At 42.1% G+C, this 26235-nt stretch overlaps 1 protein-coding gene and 1 non-coding gene across 2 annotated transcripts in view; both read left to right on the forward strand.

Annotated features, from left to right (window-relative positions):
- Positions 1–26235, forward strand: part of EVA1A (eva-1 homolog A, regulator of programmed cell death) — a 212817-nt gene that overhangs the window by 108356 nt on the left and 78226 nt on the right. The window contains exon 5 of the mRNA XM_017812971.1: positions 149–292. Coding sequence (XP_017668460.1) covers positions 149–292 — 144 coding nt within the window. The remainder of the gene's footprint in view (positions 1–148; positions 293–26235) is intronic.
- Positions 23246–23317, forward strand: TRNAC-GCA. Its single transcript has one exon. It is a non-coding gene; the product is annotated as a tRNA-Cys (tRNA).

The raw sequence follows: 26235 nt of genomic DNA on the forward strand, positions 1-26235 counted from the left end.
ATACACCTTCCCATGTAAGCACAAAGACTTTTAAATATGGAAATCCCACATGTATGTGCTCTCAGTCTGCATCTGGTAAATTATTTCTAGGCAATTTCTGTTGTGAACGGACAAATATTCACAAAGAGGTATTGTTTTTCCCTTTTAGAGTGTCAGTCAGCTACTGCTCTCCAGCTCATGATCAAGCGCTGTCATGGGAAAAGAAGCTGCAGCATATATGCCAGCACCTATGAATTTGGAGATCCTTGTTACCCAGGCATCCAAAAGCATCTTAATGTCATCTACACCTGTGGTACGTCACAAAATTCTCTTACTTTAAACTCTCACAGGGGTGTATGTTTGATGAACAGTGGTATGTAGAGAACAACAAGACATTATCATACACAAAAAGTTGTTGAGCTTCCAGTTGACTCACGGTGATTCTTGTTTAGTCAACAGGGGAAAGTTCTGTGGATCACTGGAGTGGTTTAATTCTGTCGCTTTTTGTACTCATTGGCTTGATAGAAAAAGCAAAAAAGGTGGAAATGATATTTTATGAACACATTCAGCTGTTTCTTCAAGGCAGGAAAATCTGGTGGTGGAATCAATCCACTCAGTGGAAGTTTACACCCTGAATGTTGGCACTCTGCAGCAAAGTTGTGGTTATCAGTAGGATCCTTATTACTTTGTTCTGTATTTCATTTTGTACCCTAGAATCAGATGAATACCAATCCATACTCATCCACTGTGTTAGTAGAAAGTCACTCCCAAAATCTTCAAGTGAAAATTGTAACATTTTTTTCCAAACAAAATACTGTTATTAAAAAAAATAATAAAAAATAAACAGTTGGAGCTCTAAGTTGGGAGTTTAAGTCATAGTATTGAGGAGACACTGTGCTCCTACCTGACTAGTCATCTTATTTTGTAACACAGGAAAAATTGTTCCTGTCTGAGCCCCGTGATATAAAAACAACATCAGGTCTGTTTTCTTACTGTGTGATGATATTTTGGTCATTTGTGTCTGACATATTTAAAAATATTTTCTTCAGGGTTTTGCTTACATAGTTGTTGCTAGGATCAACTCGGTTTATCTCTCTGTTCCTTTCTGCATCCACTTGGAAGAGGAAATTCTGGTGCTACTTTGAATGTGGTGAGAGATGGCGGAGCCTGGGGTAGAGGAGGAATTTTGTGTCCTCAGACAACAGCTTTGTGTGTCACTCCCTGTGTGTAACTGCAGGAGGCTGAGGCTGATGCCGTTTGAGATGGAGTCACCACAGCATTTTGTGCAATTGCTATAGCATGGTACATGTACAGAACCTTAAGGAGCAGAGACTTCAATGCAGAAACAATGAGGCTCTGAGTTCGTCTGGCTGTTGTTTTGTTTGGCAGGAGAGGCAGGAAGATTGGGTTTTGTTTGAAATGATGTAGCAAGAAGTAGCAAGGCTATCCATGCAAAGCCCTGTGAGTTTTCTAGTCAGGAAGGTGAGGTTTTTTATATCACTTTCCTCATAAAGAGACTGGAGAGAAGCTTATCCTAATGGGGATTTGACAGAAATGAAGGCAATGCAGCAAAACAGGAGCTCCATCCCTCAAAAATCCAGGGAAAACAAACAGAGCCCCATGATGTATTTCCAAGAGGATTTCTTCTTCAAAGGCCTCAACAGCCTTATTCTGGCTTTGCGATCCTGGTCTCAAAGTCCACTACAAAAGACATTAATGATCTCTTAATCTGACCTTAGCTTTCCTAGTCCTAGCCTAACTGCATCAGGAAATGAGTCACGCTTGAGAGCACAAAATGGCATGTTTTGCTTTTCCGTGGGTGAAATCTGCCTCATCCTTTGAAGGTGGCCATGGCTCCTTTTCAAAACCATGATCTCAGACATGTCTCTGAGCTGGATTTTGTGATCAACAGACATATTTCTCGCCTCAAACAGCAAAATCCTTCAAAATGTGAAAACCAAATAAACAAGAAATCAAATTCCAGTCCTGTCTGCTTGTGTCAGACAGAACTAAGTCCTGGCATTCTTTTAGAAGCAGTTTGATATTCTTATGGTTTAGGGCATGGTAGTGTAGTGAACCTCCTGTTTGATATCTCTTTGTTTCAGGTTTCCATAAAGCTTCACACATTATTGCTTCTAGTATGGTGCTCTCCTACTTTCATAAAACCTGTAGGAGTGAAATGGGACAGGCTTTGATGAACAAATGTGACTGCACTTCCCTGTGGCCTTTATCTAGATACAGATATCTGTTCACCCCCAATTGCAGTTGGAAACATGTGACCCCTGGAACGAAGGATGTGGCTTTGGTGAGCAGTGAAAAATGCAGAATGACCCTGGCATAGCTTGGGAAATGTAATGGGTGTAAAAATGGATTTTTTGAGCATCACTTCAACCCTTCTTCTTGCTGTTTCAAGTAGATGACCTCATCACTCCCTGAGATCAGGCACCGCAGTCGGTCTGGTCCTCTCTGTCAATCCCTGTCTGTCAGACTGTGGCAGAAATGTCCTGCCATTGTTCAGCAGCTTGGACCATGTCACTGGTCTTACCTATGACAAAAATTGCAATGTGATCTTGATCAGTGCTGACCCACTGTGCTGCTTCAGAAGAGGTGGTGAGAGCAAGCATAGTGGGGAACATGGCAGTGTGGGTGGGACAGCCTTCATACAGAGATTTCCCTTTTGAGAAACTACAGTAAGTATGGGGACAGGGCAGCTGGACTCTGCTCTTGCTGCTAAAGCATGGGGAGGGCTGTAAAGAGACTAATATGTCTTCTTCTGATAGCAACTCATGAAAAAAATCTGCTGAGGGAGTAACTTATGAGGTGACAAAAAGTAATATTAACTGAAAACTGGTGTTGTTAGCAGAAATCACAGCTCTTTTGCTGAGATGGACCCTGTGACAGGATTAATGCTGGTGTTGGCTGTGTGGACAGCCTAGGGATGAGCTGGTGAGGTGACTTATCTCCCAGTCCTGGCAGGAGAACATCTGCAAGGGTCTCTCAGGTCAGCAAGTCCAGACTGTTCTCCTCTAACTTGACAGCACAAGCTGAGCCCTGTTCCAGATCTCCAAGCGGTAAATGGATGAGGCAAAAGCTTTTTTTTCTTTAAGCCATATCTTTATTTCTTGGAGGTTTATTCCTCTAGCCTCCACGTTTTATTGGACATGAGAATGCCTGACATACATACACATTTTTGTTGATGAATCTCATCTTAAATAAAGGTGTCAACTAACTTGTTACTCAGCTGTATAATTTTTAAAATATTTGCTGTAATTACTCCAGCCAGTGGGATTGTCTCAAGCCAGCAGTTCTCCATATCACATTATATCCCTTTTCATCTTGGGCTCAACGCCTGTTGGCATCACTTGGCTGAGAGGGAAATGCCACCAGTTACCGTATGTAACTGGTGTGATTGAAACAAACAAGTAACAAACAAGTAAATGGCAGTGATCTCCCATGTGCAGTAGGGTCCCATTAGCCCAGCCAAGGAAAGAGATGAAAAATCTTCCAACATGAAAACATTCCAAACTTTAACCTTGGCAGGAGCTGAAGTACAAAATTTTGGCCCAAAGCCAGATTTAGCTAATGGGATGGTGTGGAAGGTGGGAATTTCCAGTATGTGGGTTCCATTACTGCACTAATAAATACATTAATTATTTTTTCAAAGGGAAAAGGCAAGTTAATTCTGAGAAGCTCATAAGGCATTGTGAGGTTGATCTCTGAGTGTAGCAGCTCTAACTAGAGGCAAATATAAAAAATTAAGCTCTGCTTTTCCTTTAAAATATCATGAAAATCTTAGAGGGTAAAAGGAAATAAAAAATTAATGCAAATGAGAAAAATAGTGCAACAAAGGCTAAATAGATTTTCTTGCTTGCTTGCTTGCTTGCTTTTCTTGCTTTTTTTTCTTTCTCTTCCACCAACCATCTTCCTGTCTCTCTGTCTTTCTTTGGTATAAAACATTGTATTTGTAATATCTGAGAGTAACTTGCTAGTGGCTTTGCACTTACTGATAAAAGTTACTGTGCTCTTGACTTTTTCCTTTTTCTTAATTGTCCACTTATTAACTTCAAAGGATCCCTTTAATTCTCTATATCTCTTTCCTCTCTAGTTTGCTAGACTTGTTTTTTTGGCATATGCTGAAGTCCTAACTCAGCACTGCACTAAAACCTGTAGAATTTTTTCACACATATAGTGCCACTTGGACTCAAGGAAGCACTGAAGTGCTTTATTTTAAGACCTATGGATAATTACCATGAAAGTTAAATATTTTCTCAAATCTTTCCTTGAGTGGGGATGAGGGGCTTGTCTGTGTGTAAAGTGAAACCTTATTTTTAGCACTGAAAGTCAGGGTGTCTACTGTCCCCACTGCCAGACCTGCCTCCTTGTGCAGTCCCTGAAGGCTGCTGATGTAAACCCTCTGGTAAGGACCTGCTGTTCTTTAAATACAGACATTGGTCAGAAATGGTTCCGTGAGAGTAAAAGAAAAGGATGGGGACTGTGAATTTCTTTGTATCTAGACATGTTTCAGTGGGTTGGATATGGGTCCTGATAACTGATGACTTTTTAGTGCCATTGTTAGATATATTCTGGACAAAATGGAGGAAAAATGGCCGTGGATGTGTTTTTGCTGTGAATATCTGTGAATATCTGTGATATGTTCAGATGCGTGCGTGCCTCCTGCGTGATTCATGCTCGCCAGAAAGGGCTCATTGGGCTGAGAGCTAATGAACTGCCATGGTAACTCATAAATAGCTTGGAAAATCCTGCAGTTCTGCTACATTAATAATCCTGCCATCCTGCTTTATGAGGCAATAAGCTGAGTCCCAGGGGCCAAGCGCTTCACACCCCAGTGAGAGAACTGTGCAGGTAGAGAACAAAGGTCGAGCATAGGAATAGCAGCTACTGTTGTTTTGGGGTGTCTGGTGCTGCTGGGAGACCAAAGAGGGTCAAGGAGAGGTGGTAGAGGTGCTCTGGGGCTGTGGGGGTGTGCTGACTTTTGCTTTCTCTGGTACTTGGGAAAGCAGTCTGTCTTTCTCCAAAATGTTTTGTTTAAATAAATGTTCTCTCAAGCTGGACTAGAGGCAGGGTCTGTGTTAGACAAGAGAGCTCTGACGTGGTTGCCCTCATGATGGTGATGAGGAGGGAGGCTAAAAAGCTGCACAAATTCTCTACTGTCATCTCAAAGGGACTGTGCTCTGGTCCATTAGCTCCTGTGCAGTAAATCTATCAATGCCTCAGGCTGGATGAATGTAATGGTTCCTTCTGCTCTTAAAATGTATGAATTCATGAATGTAAAAAATGCATTTTTATCACTGCAAAACCTCTTTCTGTTGCTATAAAAAGCAATTCCAAGATCTGAAAAGGAGTAGGAAAGGAGCAATTCCAAACTTCTAAGAAAAAACAAAAGCCTTTTACATCTCTTTGAAATAGAGCAATGCAGACAGGGCCTTGCCAGAGAAAGAGAGACACAGAATGTGTAATGCAAACTTTCTTTCTTCAAAAATTGAAATAAAATTTACAAACAAGTAAACATTTTAAGCAGTCTAGGGATGTTGCACTGAATGTATAATGTTTGATAATGTTTGTTTAACTGGACTTCTTGTATCATGCTGTGAAGCAGAACTCACAAATGTAGATTTGAAATTCAGAGCCACATAGGTTTGACCTACCAAATAAATAAACAACAGAATAATGATATGATATAATTCCATTATGTGGCTACTTTCATTGTCAAGACATTACGTTCAGAGATGGTTTAGGACATCTGTTCAAATCCTTTGTCTTATTTTCCTAAGATAAGAGAAGTTTGCCCAGTAATTTTTGTATCAAGCCTGTGCTTCTCCTTAGCTATAGAGTATTTTTTAAAAAGCTATCCAGTCCTCATGTAATGACTACAAATAATGAAAAATTCATGAAGTGGGATTCATCTGATCAACTGTAGACACATAAGCCATAGAGATTTATAGTGTAGACATTGCCATCTGAGAAAAATACTTTTTACAGGTAATGGAGAGAAGCAGCTGCTTTTGAGGCACAAATCATCTCATCCTAAAGAAAGTGCCTGAAAGAGATGAACTGCATATTTGAAGTGACAGTTCTCCTGTACTGACTATAAAGGGAGCTTCTGGTGCTTAGCTGACACACTGTTGTCTACATGTGGATAACATTATCTACAAAATCTATACCATCCCATCCCTAAAAGTGTTCAAGACCAAGTTGGATGGGGCTTTAAACAACCTGGTCTAGATGATCTTTAAAGTCCCTTCTTACCCAACCCATTCTATGACTCCATGATCCTATGAACTGGTTAGATGGATTACCTGAGGGCAAAGGCAAGATGCCATCTCTTTTGCTGACCAGTGCTAAAGTGAGTGGGGCACACACTTTACTGTGGGTTTGGAGGTACCTGCTAATAACAGACTATAGCAGCTGTGCCATCCTACACCAAGAAGGAATATGCTACAGGGATAAAGAGCTTTTTATGTTTAACATTAGTGATTGCACAAGAATGTGAAATGTGACATGGTGCAAACAGCCTCATTAATTTTAAGATGAAGCTTGGTAAATTATGTAATTGAAAGCTGTCATTGTGCTGCTCCTGTTTGTCTTTGCTTGCTGCACAACTCGCTGTGGCTTGATCTGAATCACACATCCAGGAGAGTCCGAACACGTTTGGCCTGGCTGGCCCAGACACAGCAACTCTTCATTACCAGGGCAGAATGAGCCTGTGTCTGACACAGATTAAGGTAGATAAATATTCTGAGGAAGGAGAGCTTCTGCATCTCAGGTGGAGGAGGAGCAGGTAATGCTGTCACCTCAAGGGAAAGGCTTAAAAGCTCTTTGATTCTTGCAGAGAAGAAATGGAGACCTGGAGATAGAAATCATTGCAGAGTTAGCTATAAGACAAGTGCAGCCTTACAATTAGGCAAGCTTTGCTAGTCTGCTGCTGTGGTCTTCCACCTCTGGGAGGCACACAGAGCTCCTGCTGTGGAAAAAGAGTCCCATCAAGAGTTAGCTAAAGTACTGTGCAACTTCTGACCCCAACTGTTCACAAGGTGTGTGCACCTGAAGCCTTTATTCCTTTTATCTCTATCTTTAATTTTTTTTTGGTTGTTTGTTTTAGTCATTAAGGACTATGGTCTAAAAGTTACAGGGGAAGACTGCAGGGAAGGGTGGTCAGTCTGTCGTGGTGGAGTGAGTGACGGCAAGGGTGCGAAGGAGGTGGGCGGGACTTTTACTTGCATTATGGTATGTTATATGAATTTAGAAATTTAAGAATGCTTTAGGATGGACCCAGAATTTCTACTGTAATAACTGTAACAATAAACTGGAATATAACCTTGATTTTATGCTGACTGACAAACCTTTGAGGTTTCTAAACAGATTTGTTCATTGAATGATTTCCTCTGGCATAAATACGCACATGTCCCCGAGGCTGAACAGCAATCTGCCATCTAGAGAAGGGATTTCAGGCCTGGGGTGGATCCAGAGGGCTCTGCCTGGCTGTCCTGAGACCTCCACGATGGAACAGGGAGGGTACAGCCTTGAAAGCACTTGTGATCCATCCATGATTTCACCCCAGAAAAGCAGATCTACCTGAGAATGATTGTGCAAGAAGACATCTGAATGCCATATATCTAAAGGAAATATTTCAGGAAGTCTGGAGAGGGGTAAGTGGAGCAGAATGAAAGTTACACGGGTTATCTATGTGGTGATTTTTTTTCTGTAAGCTTAACCCTCATGTACAGACTTTCTATTCTTTGACATACTGAAGCCATTAATGATGGTCTTTTAAAAATTCTGACCATGAGTAAGTGGTATTTATAATTTTATTACCACAGGTTACATTTTACCTGGGAATCTCACTAAATAGCCTCATAAATAGGTTTACTGCTGATTCTCCGTGCCTGTCAAGACCTGTACAGGTTTCAAATACAGTAATTAACAGTAATGCTGCCAGGTATGAGTCCTCTTTACTGGGGAGGTGGTAGGCAGACAGTCTGCCAGCCCCGTTCATGCAGGAGGCTGTAGGCTACAGCCAGAGGAATGTCTCAGCAAGGAATGACTGACCCTTCATTCAGTGATCACCCTAACTCCTCCTAATTGAGGTTAATGCCAGAAGCATTGACACCTTGATGTTAACTCATTAGTGCCTGGAGGCTACTGGAGATTGCTGACAGCTCAGTTAAACACTCATTAAATTAAATTTAAAGGGAGCATTTGACACCACGACCAATTAAGATATATTTGCATGTATAACATATATATATATATATATATATTTACCTTTGCTTTTTGAAAATGTATCAAGACAATGCCATTTCCTTGTACCCTTTATAACTTAAATGATTCTACGATCAAATGTGTATTTAATTGCTGGGAAGTGCACTAATGATTCTATGAGTGTTACCTCAGCAAGGACTGGTTGTGCAATGCACTCGATTACTAAGACATGGTTCCTGCCATGAGTAATTTAATGGTTACACAGGCAGGGCCAGCCAAACTTTGCAAAAAGTGTTAATCTCATTTTATGTGTGGAGACAACATTTACACAAGGGTTCTTGTCATGGGAGCTGAAACTAAGAACTATCAACTGTCTCATCAATGTATATTTTGTGGTGGCTTTGTCAGATGAGTAGATCCATGCTTTGTTCTCCAGGTGGAATTTTCACCATGCAGTATTTCCTGCCCAATCCTTTCTTATATGAAGTGAAAAGAAAGCACAGGATGTGGCAAGTTAGTTTCTAAGTTATTCCTGTTTTGAACCTGAGCTGTGGCTCTCCATGATCAAACCAACTAGTCCTGCATGGACTACACAGGAGGAGGATGCCTGTACCTTATATGAATTATATGATTTATTACAGCTGAATGATGGCCAACCTGTGTATCTTTAGCCATGTATCACTAAAAAGCATTTCTCCTGTTCCAATTCAAGTTCTTGTCTGGGAGAGACCAAGTAATGGTAGGGCATAGAGGCTCACATTTTAGTGCCTTCTCAGGCAACCTTCTGCAGGTTACCCCATTTCATCCTTAAGTGGTATAACAGAATTCCAGAGAACCACTCTTCCCATCCACTTTGGACATTTTTTTTTCATTCCTGCTTGATCTCTGAGGCCCAAGGCATGAATATTTTTTCTTCTGGTTGTGTGGAGGTCCTGGAATGGACTTTTATAGTCTTGGTGTCTGATCATCTCTACACTGTGCTTAGAGACAGGGATGCCAGTGAGACATTTAAGAGCAGACACCTCCCAAAAGTTCCCTGGGTAATGTCTGCTCAGTGCAGATGACCTTTTGTGGGGCACCTCACCCTACAGTGAGGAGCAGATTGCCATGGAAGTTATACCCCTGCTGCCTTATTCTTCAGGAAACTTCCCTAAACATTCATTTTTTTTTTCATTTACTTTTCCTACCTCCTTTTTGTGACCTCCATTTATTTAAAGTATCCACACCCATACAGTTAATGCCCCTTCAGACAGTCACTTCAAATACTGTTGACAGTGGCTACTTTTCATGTCCTGTTTTAGTCACTATTTAGCTAAGCCATTCATTTCAGCTCCTTTAATCTTTCCTCATAAATCAACCTCTCCAGTCACTCAATTGTCTTTTTTCCACAACTACCTGAATCTTTTAACAAACACTGAAAAGGCTTATGATTATTTACCCCACCCCACTCCCCGAGGTCCAGCAGAGACTTACAATTTCTTTGCCATATGTTAGCAATGACTGTTGCTTCAGCATCAAACAGGACCAGCACCATTACCTGTGAAGAAAAGTTGACTTTCTCTCTGGAGTTTCAGTCACAAGTATCCTGCTGCTCAGTATTTCACTTGCTACCCCTCATCTACATGAACTGAGACAAAGAATATAGCAATTTCTGAATGTCAGAGTAGGGAAGCATTTCTGCATGGGGAAAACAGGATCATGGGGAACAGTATCAGCATCCCTTGCTGGCTGGTTGTGTTTCCAGCTTTACAGATATAGAGGCCTGGGGCCTTAAGGATTACTGATACTGCATAATATAAACAACAAAGCAAATCCTACTAGATCCCTGTCAAAGATATTTAACTAAATTCCTAACCCATGAGCCCACCCTGGGCCATCTCTTATCTATGAAAGCCATCTCACAGCTGCCTGCAAAGCCTCTGGAGGCTGGTTAATCCAAGAAGATGGACCCTTGGTGTCAGTGCCTTCAGGGGAAGGAGCAAAGGCAGGAGGGCAGAGTCTTGGAGGTCCCTTTGATGGGTGTCACTCCATTTCGGGTGAGCCGAAGCCTCAGGGAGGGGAAGAAGGCTGGTATGCAGCTCCATCTGGAGTCCAGCAAACTTGTTCCCTAGCTGGTCAAAAGTTGCCCCAGCCTGGATGCTCATAGCTTGCAGACCAGGAGATAACATATCAAAGACCAGTCTGTAGATGGGACTTGAAGACTTGGACTATTTAGTCCCCAGATCATATGTATTTGCTTCAAGATTTGATTAAATTCTTGCAGTATGCCTTTGGAATTAAAAAATTTCTCTTGGAATGGGCAAGACATTACTTTTTTACAAGGGTACATGAAAAATTAGAAAAAAAATACCAGTTTGCGAAAGGGCAACCCCCTAATACATCTCTTTCTCCTTTTCCTTATCAGCAAGCATTACCTCTTTATTTTTGGCCAAGCATGGCCCTGTGGAGGGGCAGTGGCCTAAGGCCAAGAGGCTTTCTGCTTAACCCTGATTAATCACCAGCTCTTTGGGCAGTCACCGGGCTTCCTCCTGCCTTGTGTGGTTAGACCCCATGTCCTGGGGCTGTTTGCTCAGCATCTGGCAGGAGAGAACAGCAGCCTCACCACCTCCTGTGGGGTTTAGGTTTATGCATGAGTGCAGACATGATCACACAGATATGATGAGTCCTTGCTTTCAGTGCCTACAGTTGTTGTTGAACTTCATTGACATGAAGCTTCGGAAAGATCAGGTGTCAAGCTCCTGCCTGACACGTCCATTGTTGTCACTCAGTCATGAATTCAATGACTGTCTCATGTTTATCTTACTTTGTTTTGTTTCTTCTTATAATATAAGAAGAAATAATACTTATTACTATGAAAAATAACTAATATTAAAGTCTTTTCCCCTCTACTTTTTTTTTTTGTAGTGAAAAAAAAATCATCTGGGGTTTATCCCAGGACTACATAGTAACACACATTTTTTAACATGCTGTATATTGATCAAAGGTTCTGACTTCTGCTGTGTGAAAGCTGTACCTGATTTCCACAAGGAAAAAAGGCAGATTTTCTCCTCTGTGCTATTAGAAATGATCAAAACTTTCTGCAGATGCCTTGGGTATCAGTGAAGAATGAAGTATAGCATGTTGGTGTTGTGTTGTGGCTCTCTCTCTTTTGAGAAGACTGAGCCCCCTAGTAAATTGGACTTGGAACGCGTGTAATGTAAATTTTCTGTCAGATATTTCTTAGCCAGTTACAGTATTAACAAACAAACGGATTTTCTTTCATTCCTTACCTCATCATTCTTTGTCCTCCAAGTTGTGCTTAATTAAATATGAAGGTGCCTCTGACAGTAAAGAAAATTAAATGGGGAGGGCACAGATACTGGTTTGTACTTTCTGCTATTCTTTCCTTCCTGTTCCCGTTCAGCCTTGTCAGGGTAGTGATTTTCTCTTAAGCAACACTTAGACATATGCATATGTTTGCATTTAATTTCCAGATGGGGAGGCAGGCCTCTAATAACTGTGTGAGCTGCTGCTTTACAGATCTGGATGGCTGACTGACTTACCTTTCTTTTGCAGCTGGCCAAGAAACTGTGCCCATACCTCGGGACGCCGGCACACTCATGGCTGAGCCAGGCTTTTGGCCTCTAAAGCTAGACTGATGCAAAAAATGATTTACCTCTCCCAGTCTGCAAAAAGCTTCACCTCCTCTTTACACATGTGAGGCTCTTGATTTCAGGTTCACACAAACTGCTTTACTTTTTGGCATGACCACTCTTTGTAAAAGTCTTGAGCAGATTTTATTCAAGGAAATGTATTTCATCATTAGCACTGACATTTTGGTTAGGGCAAAAATATTTTCCTGAGTGAAGGGACTTGTAATGACTCCTCTCTGTTTCTCTGGAAGTGCTCCTCTGCAGACTTCCTGGAAAGGAACAGTGTGTCTCCAGCTGTGTCTCAGGTATCTTGTCCTGGCTTGGTGAGTTGTGTTTTCCTGAGGGACCTTACTGAGAAAGTTGTAGATCTCAGCATAGCTGGGTCGAACCTACTTTGAAGTTCAAGACTTAAAGGTTTGGACTAGCAAGCTGGAGCGTGAGTAGAGGGGTGGAGTATTGAGTGCACAGACGTATTGATCTGAATAGGAATGCATTTGCAAATAGGTATGTTATTAAACATTCTCTAATGCTGACCAGATGTAGCCGTCTACAGTATAATCAGCTACATATGGACTAGATACGTTGGCCTCCCTTTGTAGTCAGTATATGAAAAGAAAAAGACATTTCTAGGTTGCAGTTCATCTCATTTTGAAGTAGATATCTTGGGTACCTTACAAGTGTTTGTCTCTGACTAGATCAGATGTGAATATCTGCATTGTTGACACCTAAAGTTAGGTTAGATAGTTCTTACCTTGAGTGTGTTTGCTACACATTGACATATTTTGAAAAACTATTTGTCATTACTTTCCTAAGTCTTCAAACCTCATGAAGCCTAAATGAATTCTAGTGCCTTGTTGATTCTAAATTTACTAAATTGCTTCAAATATTTTCTTTTTATGAAACTTATTAGTCTTTGACAGTTTCCTGTCTTATTACCAGAAAAGTAAAAAATTAGGTATGTAGTTCAATAATATTTGATTTGGGTAAATAATGTCTCTTCTGAAGAGTTCTTAGCTTTCCGTGGGTTTGAACCCAGTTTTGCAGGATGGGATTCAGGTTTTGATTGTGATACTCAATGTAGTTGTCCAGAGATATCAAAGCTCTTGGTGTAGCCAAGGAAACTTATTTTTGTACTGACTAGATATGTAGAGCTCAGTAGCCCATATATACACATATAGTGATATTTTAGACAATTGGGTTTATTTATAGATCCTGCCTAATATTTACACAATCTGCCTTTGATGTTTCAGCCTAAGGCCTTTCAAAAGCACTCAACAGTCATATTTAACCGGATCATGGGTATTTGACCAGCTGAATTATTCTTGGATCAGTGCTGACAATAATGGGAGCTCACACACCGAATACCCATGTGGACATTTATATGTTGACCTCCCAGCTTCTTGTTGCTGTGCAAAGAAAAAACTCTGGGAAGGGTTTGTCTTTGAGGGACACAGTGGTCCTAATATAGTTTTCTTGCTCTGGCAGCTGTCTCTGTAGAGAACAGCAAGAATGCAAGAGAGAAGCTAGTGTTGCTATTTATTTCTTATTTTTACCCATCTTTGAACACAACAGATCCCAAAAATGGACATGGCAGCGCTATCCTTCTTAACGCACAGAAAAACGTTTCTCTATTTTGAGACATCAGAAGATGTCCTTCTGAAGGGCATTTCCTTTTGCCAGTTAGTGTTAAAAGAAAATCTTTCCTAATCTTTTATTTCAGTGGAAACTTACCTATCTCAGAAGCAAGGGTTTGGCGTTAGAGCTAGAGTCTACAACATTGAAAACATGATGATTTCCGGACAGAAATGCTTTAAACCAACACAAGAATAACAGCTTGTCTCAGAGTCAAAACTCCTGGTGATGTTTATGCACTCTAGTAATGGAGAATGCTCCCACAGGTCTGGTTCTATCAGCTCTGTATGGTGTTTGTCCACATGGAAGCAGCTGGGGTGACACGAGCAGAGCCGTGAGTACCTCCACACCCCTCCTGCCTTCTGACTGCCCAGCTATCCTGTCTGCCCAGCTATCCTGTGTGTACCCTGGCAGCCCAGTTCAAACACAGGAGGCCCTGCCTCATTTGGAGTACATGCTATGGCCCAGCCCACAAGGAACTGCTTCCTTGGACAACCTGTGTCACCTGAGGAAGGGACAAGGGCCCCCTCAGTGGAGTGCACACCTCTAGTAACACAGGGAAGCTCTCCTCTCCAGCAAAGCAGAGGGTTTAGTGCCTGCAGCTTCCAACCAGACCCCGTGGTTTGGGAGGCTCTCCAGGGACTACCCAGCCCTAATCTTGGCAAAAGCCTACACAGCCTAATTACAGCCTTTTCCAGCTGGCTCCAAACCCACCAGAACCATCTGCCAGTGGATGTGTTGCAGCGTGCCATGCTTGGCTACTCCACTGTCCCTGCCCCACAGAGGTGTCCTGGGAGTTTCTGGTGTTGATTCAGTGCCCACTGGTAGGAAATCCCTGTGTCAGGGGAAACACCCCCAACTTGCAGATCCCAGCATGTTCTGCTCTCTTTGTGTCTCTCAGACAGCACAGAGGGCAGGGGTTGAGTCTGAATATGTCAAGGAGGTAGCTATAACCTGAGGCATCCCTTGAACTTGACAGTCAGTTTGGACATTTAACTCTGTTCTGGAGAGAGTCCCCATGGGCTGCACTTGTGCAATGAAAACATTCCCTGGCCCTAAGGGCAAGTGGCAAGGCATGGCCCGCATCTGAATAGAGAAACTCTCTATACTCAAAGTAGCTGCAGTGAAAAGTCCCTGGCTGTGCTGTCCCCTGGGCCATGCCAGGGTGGAGAACAGGCCAAAATATCTCTGGAAATTTTGTTAGGCACAACATGTGTGCAATTGCAAAGCAGTGCTTGGTCCCTTTATTTTATTAATATAGATGTGTCCTGGACTTGAACTTCAGATCAAGGAGTTTTATTGATCATTATTCTTCCAGTACCTCTTTGTTTATTCTTCAGTCTTTCTGGGATAACAGGATATGGCATTCATGAGCCTGGCATGCTTAGAAACATCCCTGCTCCAAATCAGCACAGCTTTCCTGCCAAAAAGGGCTATGGGACTGCAAAAAAATGTGTTACAGGGGAAGTATTGAAGTATTGAGACTGTCTGGCTCTTGTGTGGTGGAGAGTGAGTCTGGCATTGGCCAGGGAATGGCCAGGGAACTCTGAAATTTGGCTGCCCTGATAGTAGGAGAGCAAGAGACGGACAGAGCAGAGGGCTGTACCCTGGCACTGCAGGGGAAGTTGCCCCATTTTTTGGTCTTGGGCTGTTCTCAAATATTTTTGTCCAGTTATTTATCTTGTTTTTATTGCAAAAAAAAGCAAAACCAGCTAATACCATTTCCCTCCACACCCAGGACACTGCTGCTCCATTTACCTCTGTCTGGTGCATTCAGGGCAGGGGGTTGTCTTCTCTCTGATACTAATGACTTTGTCCATGATTTCTCAGCTTATTTGGAAGGCTAAAAAGAAATTTTTGGACAACATCCACCATTAATTAGATTGGCAGTGGAAACCAAGTTGGGCTAATTTGATAACTTTGAAAAATACAGACTCCTCAGACCAGTGTTTCCTTTGGACATGTACATTCTAGTAGCATTTAACTCATTTTTTTAATTACCCCGCCAACTCGTTATTAAATGTTCCCAGTTGAGTTTGAACTCTGATTTGCTTTGAAGGTGCTTGGGATCAGATCCCACAACCAGAAAAGCTGGAGCATTTCTAATCATTAACAGAGAATGACTCTGAAAGGGGCTTTGGGACTCAGAAATATGGAGGTATTTGAGTAACCTTTCTAGTCAAGGTTTGAATCCCTTCATAGGTAACAGCTATTGCAGGGAGAAAGTCCAAACTCCCTGAACATGGTGGGCAGAGCAGGTCAGTAAGAGAGGATGTCTTGTCCAAGCGAGTCCTAGGACCTGCTGCAAACAGGTCAACAGGTTTTGAGTCAGGTCTCAGATGATTCTGTTCTGCAATAAACATAGAGGAACAGCAGTAATTGCAGACCATGGTGCTCATTTTGGTCACCATGATATTATTATAACTGATCCCCAATCCACAAACACACCCTTTTTCCTTTGCTTGCCCAGCAGCTCTTATGAATCAAACGTGCTGTTGAAAGGGAGTTGCAGATAATGTGGTTTCCCTGAGCCTTTCAAACATGTTATAAAACCAGAGGAGCCAAAGTAATCATCATTATTAGTAAGCAGACTTGAGCCTGAGTCTGAATCTGCTGTGAGTATAAACAACTTGCATTCGTGTGTGCATCCTCCCTGCCTTTAGTGACGAGTGTTTCACTGTGAGATTAAGGGTTGAAGGCTCCGAGATAATAATTTCAGCTGTGTGCCTCTTAGTGCTTTAAAGCCCATAGAATATCAGAATATTTATTGCTGTGACTTAGTTGCAAACTCCCTGGAGAGGATAAGGGTTGCAGACCTCATGATAAATAGCACACGCTATTATTTAGCAAATGATAATGCAGGCCACAGAAAAGTAGGGAGAGAGGAAAATATATTCCCAAGGGCTGATAACTAATGTAAAGAGCCAAGAAATAGTTTAGAGTGGGAGGGAATTTCCCCAGCTTCCCTCCTCCATGGATAAGTCACTGCCTTACGGATGTGCTGCACGGGGCCCATCACTGATCCCTCCAGCACCAAAGTTACTCCTGGCAGGAGTTCAGAACATACAGATTCACAAAGCCCTGTAGGCAGAGCAGACCTGATGTTTTCCAGCCCCAGCTGGAAGGTGATATAGCCTATATTCAAAGCAGATGAAAGGGCTTGTGGCTAAAGCTTAACTGGTTTTTTACAAGGCTTCTCTGATGCCTCTGTGCCATCTGCTCCGTACACAGGGCAGGTATTTTACCAGACTATTTCCCTTTCACCCCTTCCCAGTCAGTCCCTTTCCAGAGACCTAAAAAATCCTCCATCTTTTTTCACCCAACCAACAAGGACATATCTGTGCTAGAAATCTCCCTTTACCTGGGATATGCCCTCCTGGAGGAGTCACATTCCCTGACCATAAGCAGAAATGTGCCATTGCAGAGGATGAGGCACATGTAACACGATGTCAGAGAGTGGTGGGTGAGCCCTACTGGAATCAGGATCACTCGGTGAGGTATTAAACATGAGTGTGTACAGGCAGCACTGTTCTGATGAGTGTTGTGCCAAATTATGCCAGTCCTTGAGGCAGGAGGGTTTGTGCAGCTGGTAAGTGGTTGGGGTAAGCCAGGGGCTGGGGTGACCCACAGCCTCTTTTCCTTTTTATGGCCTTAGATAGAGGCAGTTGGAACGTGGATGATGCCAACCAGCTGTATCTGCCACTCACAGTCTGGGACGGGGAAAGGGATGGGCGTAGTGAATTCCTGGTGAATGAGTAGTAAGGGATGAAAAGGAGGAATGAGAGGGGCAAGCCTTGAGACATGATGGGTCTGTAGTGGATGAGGCACCTTCCCTGTCATGCCTGCAGGAAATCTGTGCCTAATTCATCTCTGCATGACCTGCATTAGAGGTTGGTCTTTTTGATATAGAGAATCTGTTTATTCATCCCCAGTCCTGGCCCAGTGGAACACAAACTCGTGGTGTGTTGTGAGTCATTACAGGGTGATGTTGTCTGTCTTACGGGGATGGAAAATGCCCACCTCATGCAGGACCACTGTGGTTAGTCCACAGGTAAAATCTGTAGAGTCTGGAGACCGAGTGTGACAATGCCTAATGGCTTCAGATGTTACTTTGGGGTAGGAGGTAGAAAATTATGATCATGAAGGGTAAGGCTTTGCTTGCAATGGAATTTGATTTTTCTTTCAGTTGTGAGAAATACAGGCTGTCGAGGATCAGACATACAGTCATTACACTTCTGAAAGACAAGGATTAGAACTACAGCCTTGGGCTCATAGGGTGAGAATTAAAGTTTCCTGTGTGATTATATGGAAACTGCAGTAAAACACACATAAAACCAAATTACGGGTCATGCGTTTCAGATGCTGGAAAGGGAGAAATGATGGATAGCCTGTGGCAAAATCCAATGCATGTACGTGTGACTGCAAAAGATCAGAAGGAGGCATAAGCATCTGATTTAGAATACTTGTACTGCAGAGGCAGATTCGTAGCATATGTTGAGAGCTTATATGGAACAGACCATGCAATATGTGATACCACACGCAGAGAGCCAACACTCTGGAAACTTCCTTCTCCTGGGAAAAAGATCATGGAGCAACATTTATTTTTAAGAGGCACCCTCATGTTTTACATATTCGTGCTTTCTGTCATGATATTTGATAGCATTGCATTTCATCACTTGGAGACACAATGCTTGGGAAGACAGGCTTGGAGAATACCTGTGCTCTGCTCAAACCCATTTCTCTGCAGCTTCGTGCCATACTAGTCCCATTATTTGGCCACTGTGTGTTCTGAGAGCAAATTATGTGTAGTTGGGCTAAGCTAATGAAGTATATCCTGAGAGAGGTGCACTGGAGGAGGATGTTGTGGATTCATAGACACAAGGAGCAGATCAGTGATGTGATCACAAATAGCAAGTCCAACCCTTCTTCCTCAGTTCAAAAATAAATTTACATGAAAACTACACTTTTAACCTCCCATGTGCTCAAATAAGAGCAGCAATGCCATGATTAAACCTACTTCTCACCCTGATTCCTTACACATAATCCAGGGGACCTGGCTGTCCTGCCTGTGTCCTTCCTCTGCTCTTCCTGACAGCCTTTTTTACGAGCAGACTGGAGTGCTGTGCATCAGCCTCTGGCTGTGGGTGAGCAGAACCCTCAGATAGTTACCTACCCTCTTGCTGGAGTGGAGGTGATTGGTGGAGGCACATCCCTACCAGCCAAGAATCTCTCATCTGTGGGGACACACAGACCCTTCTGTCAACATCTCCTTTATGCTGAATAAAACATCATTTGGGTGAGGCCAGGGGGATCTTCAGATCCTTTTTCCAGTGACTAGGGGCTGCTTCCAGGTATTGAACATGCAGCCAAGGCTTCTTACTTCTCTCTGCTGACACCACCACTCATCATCCTCCTGAAGCATAGCTGGGGGAAACAGGGGTTTGCTGGCTACTTTCCAGCCAACAGATGCATGTTCCCCTCCAGAGAAGCAGCTCTGGTCCCAGGGAGATGGCCTGATGCAATGACATTTAGGGAAAGACCTAAGGCAAAGCAGCAGAACTGTGAGGAAGGGATCATTGCTGGGATAAGAACAGTGAAAAGGCTACAGGAAGGGAAATGGCAATAGCAATGAGAGACATGATTGGCAATGAGAGGAAGGTGGGGCTGATGGAAAGAGAATGAAAGAGAGAACTCTAAGAGGAGCAGTTCAATCACTCTGTAGATAATATAGGATATTTGAGCCAGGATTTCTTTTTTTTTTTTTATATTCTAGCTCTGATCCATGAGTTATTGCAGAAGAATTGTTTTATTGTTGTGTGGCTGACTTTCCCCATTTATGAACCAGATAATGGCCATTAGCAACCCTACAGCAGGTGAGGGTACCTTCAGATCCCAGCCTGGAAGTGTTGACACGACCATTATTGATAGACATGTGGAGACAGGCTGTCTCGGTGAATACTTCTGCAAAAATCTTCTTGAGTCTCTAAATTTGGCAGGTCCTAGAGCACTACACCAAACCTGAAGCACTTTCAAAAGGTCTGACACTGGTACTTGTGCCCTTAACTGTTCTGCCAGCTCATGAAAAGTTTTGCAATGTCTTGTAACATAGAGGATGTTGTGAGGGAAGGGAGCAGGAGAGCTCTGAGCATATCCTTAAGGACTAACCACTCGTAAGATTTGTCTGCAGCTCCAAAAGTACAAGGGAGGTCTCTGCCTGCCTCAGTGTAGGAGACCTGGGCAGACCTTAGACAAGTCAATTTATATCAATTGTTCTCTCTCTGCTTCAGCTCTGTATTTAAAAAATGAAATGTGAGGATACTTTGCAGAGGAGTGATGAAGGTAAATAAGGTAAAGAGCAGGATGTGATGAGGTGTATTGAGAGTTCATGCAAGTGCTCAGATAGAAATTCTCCAGAAAGGTGGATGCTGTAATCAGAACTCATCATGCCATTCACCTCGCTGCACTCCACCCTCAGTCACTGATCATTAATGTCACTCAGAGACCTGAAGTGATTTTAACAAATTGTCTGAGAAGTACTGTTTCTCATTTTAATAGGTCTTAGGCAAGACAGCAGAAGAAAGTAATTCAGTGCCACAATGATGATAGCAAAAGAGTCATAGATGCTGATATCAAAAGACTTATTTAGTCCATTTTGGTCCTTTTTGTCTTGCTTTTCTCATCTCAACAAACAATCGCTGGTGGACTCCACAACTGGGTCTCTCTGAGATCCTCTCTTAGGATCCACAGCCCAAGGTTGAAGCTCCCTAAAGGACTGACCATTTTGAAGATCTTCACCATATATTCAGCTGTGTTCAGTTCTCTTTTCAGAACCCAAGTAAGTGATGAGGTTTTCAGATAGGAGTCTTACAGAGACAGTTGTGACTGTTGTATTTGTTGTAAGCTGCTACTTGGATATCATCATATCTGAGCTTGTGCTTCGCTTGCCTATGTGTGCAGTAGATATGTGGACTGGTGGGATATAGTAGGGAACCAGAAATGTTCAATAACCTGGTGTTCAGTTTCTTGAAAGTTTCACATCTTCTGAACCAAGGCAGTATTTGGCCTTTATTTTCTCCCCATATTGTTGTCCAGAGCTGCTCTGGCCAGATGCAATGCTCATGCCAGTCTGAGTCATAGGGCAGCTGGAACAAGCTGCTCTCTTCATCACTCTTTGGAGAAGTCTGTTTGCTTTGAAAGGGTAGGGCCCTTGTAGAGGACACTTAATTTTCTCCAACTTACATCATTTTCCTGCTCAGATGTTTGGTTGTTTTTTGGGGTGTGCGTGTCTCTAAACTTCAGGAACTCTGTTGAAACAACTATTTCATGTCTGCTGATGGAAATTCATATTTATGTTTAGTGGAATGACACAAAGAAATGAAGAGTTCTTTCTTCATGACCATGATACCCCCCCTTAAATCACAAAAAGTTCATGATTCAGACATTAAACTGATCCAGAATCCTGTTCTTATTACTGGAGTCACCCCATATACGTGGTAGAAAAAGAGTTCTGGTCTTTGCCAAGGGTGTCAGTAGGCACTAACTTTTTCACATGCCCATATACCTTACTGCACTTCCTGTGGGCTAACTGGCTTTCACCAAGTTGGGAAACATCCATAAAGCGCTGTGAGTGGAAGTGACATATTTACCTCGCCTTGTCTCCTTTCATCCCATTTTAGACCTCAAACTGTCTGAGAGCATTAGGAAGCCCCACAGAATGAGAACTTGAAGTACTGCTGGATTTATTGAATCTCTGTGATATCTCCTGATGCTAACATTAACTGAATACATTGGGAATGGGGCAGAATACAACCTCTGTGAGGCGACTTTCAGGGATATGGGAAACAGAAAAATGTTAGAAATGAAACTTGGGAAACCAGATCTGCCTGCTGGTTTTCTTGCAATTAGTCAAAGAGCTGGCTCACATAGTTATCTCTGAAAAACAGAGGACAGAGGAAAACGTTGTATTGCTCTTTACAAATAAACAGCAGTCATTAAAAGAGCTAGTAACTATCCAATAAATTTGTCTTCTATCTCTAGTAAAAGAGTCTAAATAAGGAAAGAAGAATAATTTCCTGTGCCATGCATTCACATCAGCCATATGTATATTAACTAACTCTCAAGATAGTTGCCAAGACAGAATGTAAATGATGGAAAAAGGAAGGAGTGAATTTTGTTGGAATGGAATAATGAAGAAAAGACCAAACAAAGTAAATCTGTAAGCAGTTAAAGCAAACCTCTTCTCTGGTGAAGAACAGTTTATTGAGGTTTCTGTGTGACTCAAAGCACACTTTAGTTATTAATTGGATTCCTTTAGTGGCATGTGGGAAGTATGCAGACCCTCTACACATGTTAACTTCACCATTGAGAAGGAACATGAATGATGCATACATAGATTTGTAAGAAGCAAATCCAGACATAATCACTTAGTTTGATCCAACTGCAGACCAAATAGATGAATAAAATGTGGTCATTTAATCTGTGTAAATAAGATGTCTGTTCATGTACTGAGACAATTAATATATTATTTCATGAAGACTGAGCTGAAAAATTAATTTAGATTGACTGGAGATGAAGATTATAAACCAGACTGAAAACAGGCTGGAGGCACTAGAAATGCATAGTGATGAATAAATGCCAACACTTGGTGGGAGATACCTCAGGGGAACAATGTTAAATTGTTTTTGTTTAGGATCCTTATTAATGATTTGGAAGGAGGATTGGCTATGATATAAGCTCAGTGCTGGGATGGTGCTCATCATGAGAGAAATCATGCTTTCCAAAGCACTAACACTGACAACTTTTGACCTTACAAACTTTGGGTGAATCAAAATCCCAGAAAAAGATGTCAAAAAGTTCAGTTTGGGGGTCTTACTTAGAGAGTCCCAGTGAATGTACCCGTCTGTAGATCCTTCACTTGGAAATCTCAGACCATGAGGTTCACCATTTAGAGCAAAGTTTCCACTAGGATTCAGCCTCTCCTACTTATTTATCTAATGTTTGTCCAACTTCATTCACACTGGATTCTCTATACCAGAGCCTCCTGGCTGACCCATGCTGTTTCATTGTCCTGGTATTTGAACATATATTGTGATTCTAGCAAGTACCTAGATATTACTAAATATTTCAGACAGAGGGGTGGTGAAGCAATAGGGAGCTGTGGGGTCTGTGTTTCCTTGCTAAATTTACTGTTTTCCAGTCTGTTTCCAGAGGCCTGGGATTTACTCAGGGAAAGCTGAACTTCAGGACTGTCCTTTGGAGAATATCACCACTGCCTTGACATGGAGATTCAGTCCCCAGAGTCACTGGGTTATCTTTACCTCTTGAATTTGATTGTGAGTGTTCAGCTGTCCTGCTGAGGGGAGAAGGGCAGGTGCTGGCTAAGAAAAGGGATAGGGCAGTGCAGCTTGCCTCGTTATGTGCATCTGGACAAAAGGAGCTGGACAGGTAACCACCTTCCATACCTGAAAAGAGGTGCAGGGAGAGAGTTATAGGAAATGCAGAGCAATTTTGCCATCATTTCACAATGCATTGGTTGGTACTGTCCAGCTATAAGGCTCAGCAGAAGTTATTAATCCATAAGGTGTTGTGGTGCTGCCCCCCATTCCTACACCACCATGTGTGTCTCTTGTAAGGCTCAGGAAGAAATACAGTGACATGAACTGTGCTGGACTCAGTTCACAGGCAACCAGCTTGACAAGGCTGGTTTATATTCCATGTTGCGAACTCCCTGGGGCAGTGAATGTCTTAATGAGTTTAATTTACACAGCAGAGTTGCTTAGTCAGGGGGTATAGCTCAGTGGTAGAGCATTTGACTGCAGATCAAGAGGTCCCTGGTTCAACTCCAGGTGCCCCCTCAGGGAACTGCTTTTTAGATTAGATTTTAGAAAAAAAATCTTTACTTTGAGAGTAGTGGGGCACTGGAACAGGTTGCCCAGAGAAGTTTTGGATGCCCCATCCCTGGAAGTGTTCAAGGCCACCTTGGATGGGGTTCTGAGCAACTTGGTCTAGTGGAAGGTGTTCCAGACCATGACAGGGGGGCTGGAATGAGATGATTTTTAAGGTCCCTTCCAGCCCAAACCATTCTATGATTTGTGGTTTTAAGGAAACATACTCAGTGCTTCGACACTGAATAGCAGGATTGACATTAGGAGGCACATTAAAGCATGAGTAACTAAAATAACAAGACACAGACAAAAAGCAAATGATGATGGAGAGGAGTGTTAACCATAGGAACACAATTTATTTCAGCCCTTGCAAGAATCTCGGTTTTCTCTGTGAAGTCTTTTGGTTTGGGTACAGATACCACAAAATATGGCAGTCTGAGGGTCACAAATGCCAAATCTCCTCCTTCTCCAGTGCTTGGCTGAAGGAAACATTCTTCACATATTCCTGTGCTTAACTGAACATTGGTTTGGGTCTTGAGTAGGAGGAATGACTAAGAACTAAGAATTAATTACTTGATTAATTCTCTGATTATTCTTTGCGAGTATTAGAAAACGTGTTATTATCTGCTGAAAGTTCATTATTTAAATTGTGCTTTGATGAGAACAGAAAACAAGGGAATCAATTACTCAGAGTGGTCCATTAGTAGTGTATTAAAGACAAATGCAGAATTGCACGAAACTTTTCCCCAAGATGACATTTATTAGGTTGTAAAATAGCCTCCCACAGAAGCATCTGAAGCCCTGTCACTTCACTGATAGGTTACTGAGACCAAGAGGCCGTAATACCTTCCTAAATTAATTGCTGTTTGAACTGGAGAGAAAATTTTAAAAAGTTGGTTTGAAGATTCACAGTGACTGTAAGTATCCCACAGCCCTTGCAAAACTGTCAAAGAAACTGGATTTATTTCTGTTTTGAATGTCTAGGTTTAACTTCTAGCTATTGGCCATTGCTGATCTTTTAAGGCTGAAGAAACCTCATTAGCTAATTCTAATTCTCTCTTTAAATACTTATAATCTGTGATTAAGAAATGTCTCAGTCTTTTCTTTGTAAAATTAAAGAGGTAAATCTTTGCATGTCTTTCTCCAGAATGAAGTTTCCCGATTCTTCACTCATTCTTGTGTCTTTTCCCTCAATTCTTTTTAGTTCCTTAGAACCTGCAGCCTCTGAAATAGGCTCCGAACATCAGCAGCAGTTGCACCAACGCCAGGTTGGGATGTTATATAATTTCTTTGCTTCTTCTACTTGATATTGCATCTCTAGTACATGCATTATGCTGCTGAAGACGTCTGTATTAAACCACTTAGATTCTATACCTTGCTAGACTTTTACCAGTTTGCTTCTAGCCTCCTTTCTCATGTTTGAGAAACAAGATCTCTTAATTTTACCTTCAGAACTCTGTACATGTCTGTCCTGAAATACTGTTGTCTCTGTGCAGTTTATTGAATTCCTCTCTGGATTGTTTTGCTTTATTGTCCTCTTTATTCTATACCACTTCCCAAAATTTCACAAACTTACTAAATAATAGTTTAACTTTTTCTCCCATGCCAGCAATAAAAATAATAAACAGCACCTGGTAAGCCAGCATCTGTATGGGATTGAAAGTTCAGTTGCTGAGTGAACATTTGCCATTTACTATTTAATTTGGAAAGGTATCAGCTGGTCTCCGATTCATCTACACTGTACTATGTTTATTTTAAACCAGCCAAGTTTATTATTCAATAATTCAACTCTGGTGCTCTTCAGAAGCCTGTTACATCAACCCTATTACTTTTTTTCAACCAGGTTCATCAAAACTAGGACTGGATTAATTAATAAGATTCCTTTTCCATTACACATTTTTGACGAATATTAATTGTTTATTGGTCGAGCTCTGCCACAGATGTTCTGTGTTCTTGCCCAGGACTGGTGTGCAGCAGACAAACCTGTGATGATTACCCCCTTTTTAATGTATGTGATGTATGGAGAGCATCCACTTATTTATCTCCTTCTAAAATCTTCCCAAAGTTTCAGAAAAGCACTGTGTTGCAGTGAGCTGGGGGCATACATACAGCAGCTACTGGATTTCACTAAGGGCTTTTAATTTTTAATGCTATTCTAGATGTGTCTGTTGGTTTTTATTATTGTATCATACTCCCTTCTGAGCAGCAGTTTGCATACAGAATCTCTTGGGTATGTGCTTCTTGAGAGAAGAGACAGGAGAAATCTTTGGGAAGATCACCTGACCCGGCCTGAACTGTTTTGTTTTCCGTTCTTTTCCTGCACCTGTCAGACTAGCATTGGAATATCTTCCAGTAGTGCATTAGGCAAAACGATCATGCATCTTTCAACTATTGTTTTTACAACCTCCCCTCTGGAGAGGAGTGTATTAAGTGCAGCATATTATTTTCATAGGATTTTAAGGTGGTCTGACTTCTGTGAAATGTGTCTCCTCTTACATATTTTAGAATCGTAGAAACATTTAGGTTGGAAGAGACCTTACAGAGTCCAGCCATTAACACAGCACTGCCAGGACCACCACTAAACCATGTACCTCAGCTCTTGCTGGCAACACTCTTTCCGATACAGGCCAGGATGCCATTGGCCTTCTTGGCCACCTGGACACATGCTGGCTCATGTTCAGCCACTGCTGACAGGCACCCCTGGGTCCTTTTTCAGTGGGCAGCTTTCCAGACACTGCCTCAAGCCTGTAGTGCTGCTGGGGGTTGTTGTGACCCAAGTATAGGACTTGGCACTTGGCCTCATTGAACCTCATATAGGTCTCCTTGGCCCATCGATCGAGCTTGTCCAGATCCCTCTGCAGAGCCTTACTACCCTCCCGCACATCAAC

This window comes from Lepidothrix coronata, unplaced genomic scaffold (genome assembly GCF_001604755.1).
Source record: "Lepidothrix coronata isolate B3197 unplaced genomic scaffold, Lepidothrix_coronata-1.0 Scaffold39, whole genome shotgun sequence".
Classification (NCBI taxonomy): domain Eukaryota; kingdom Metazoa; phylum Chordata; class Aves; order Passeriformes; family Pipridae; genus Lepidothrix; species Lepidothrix coronata.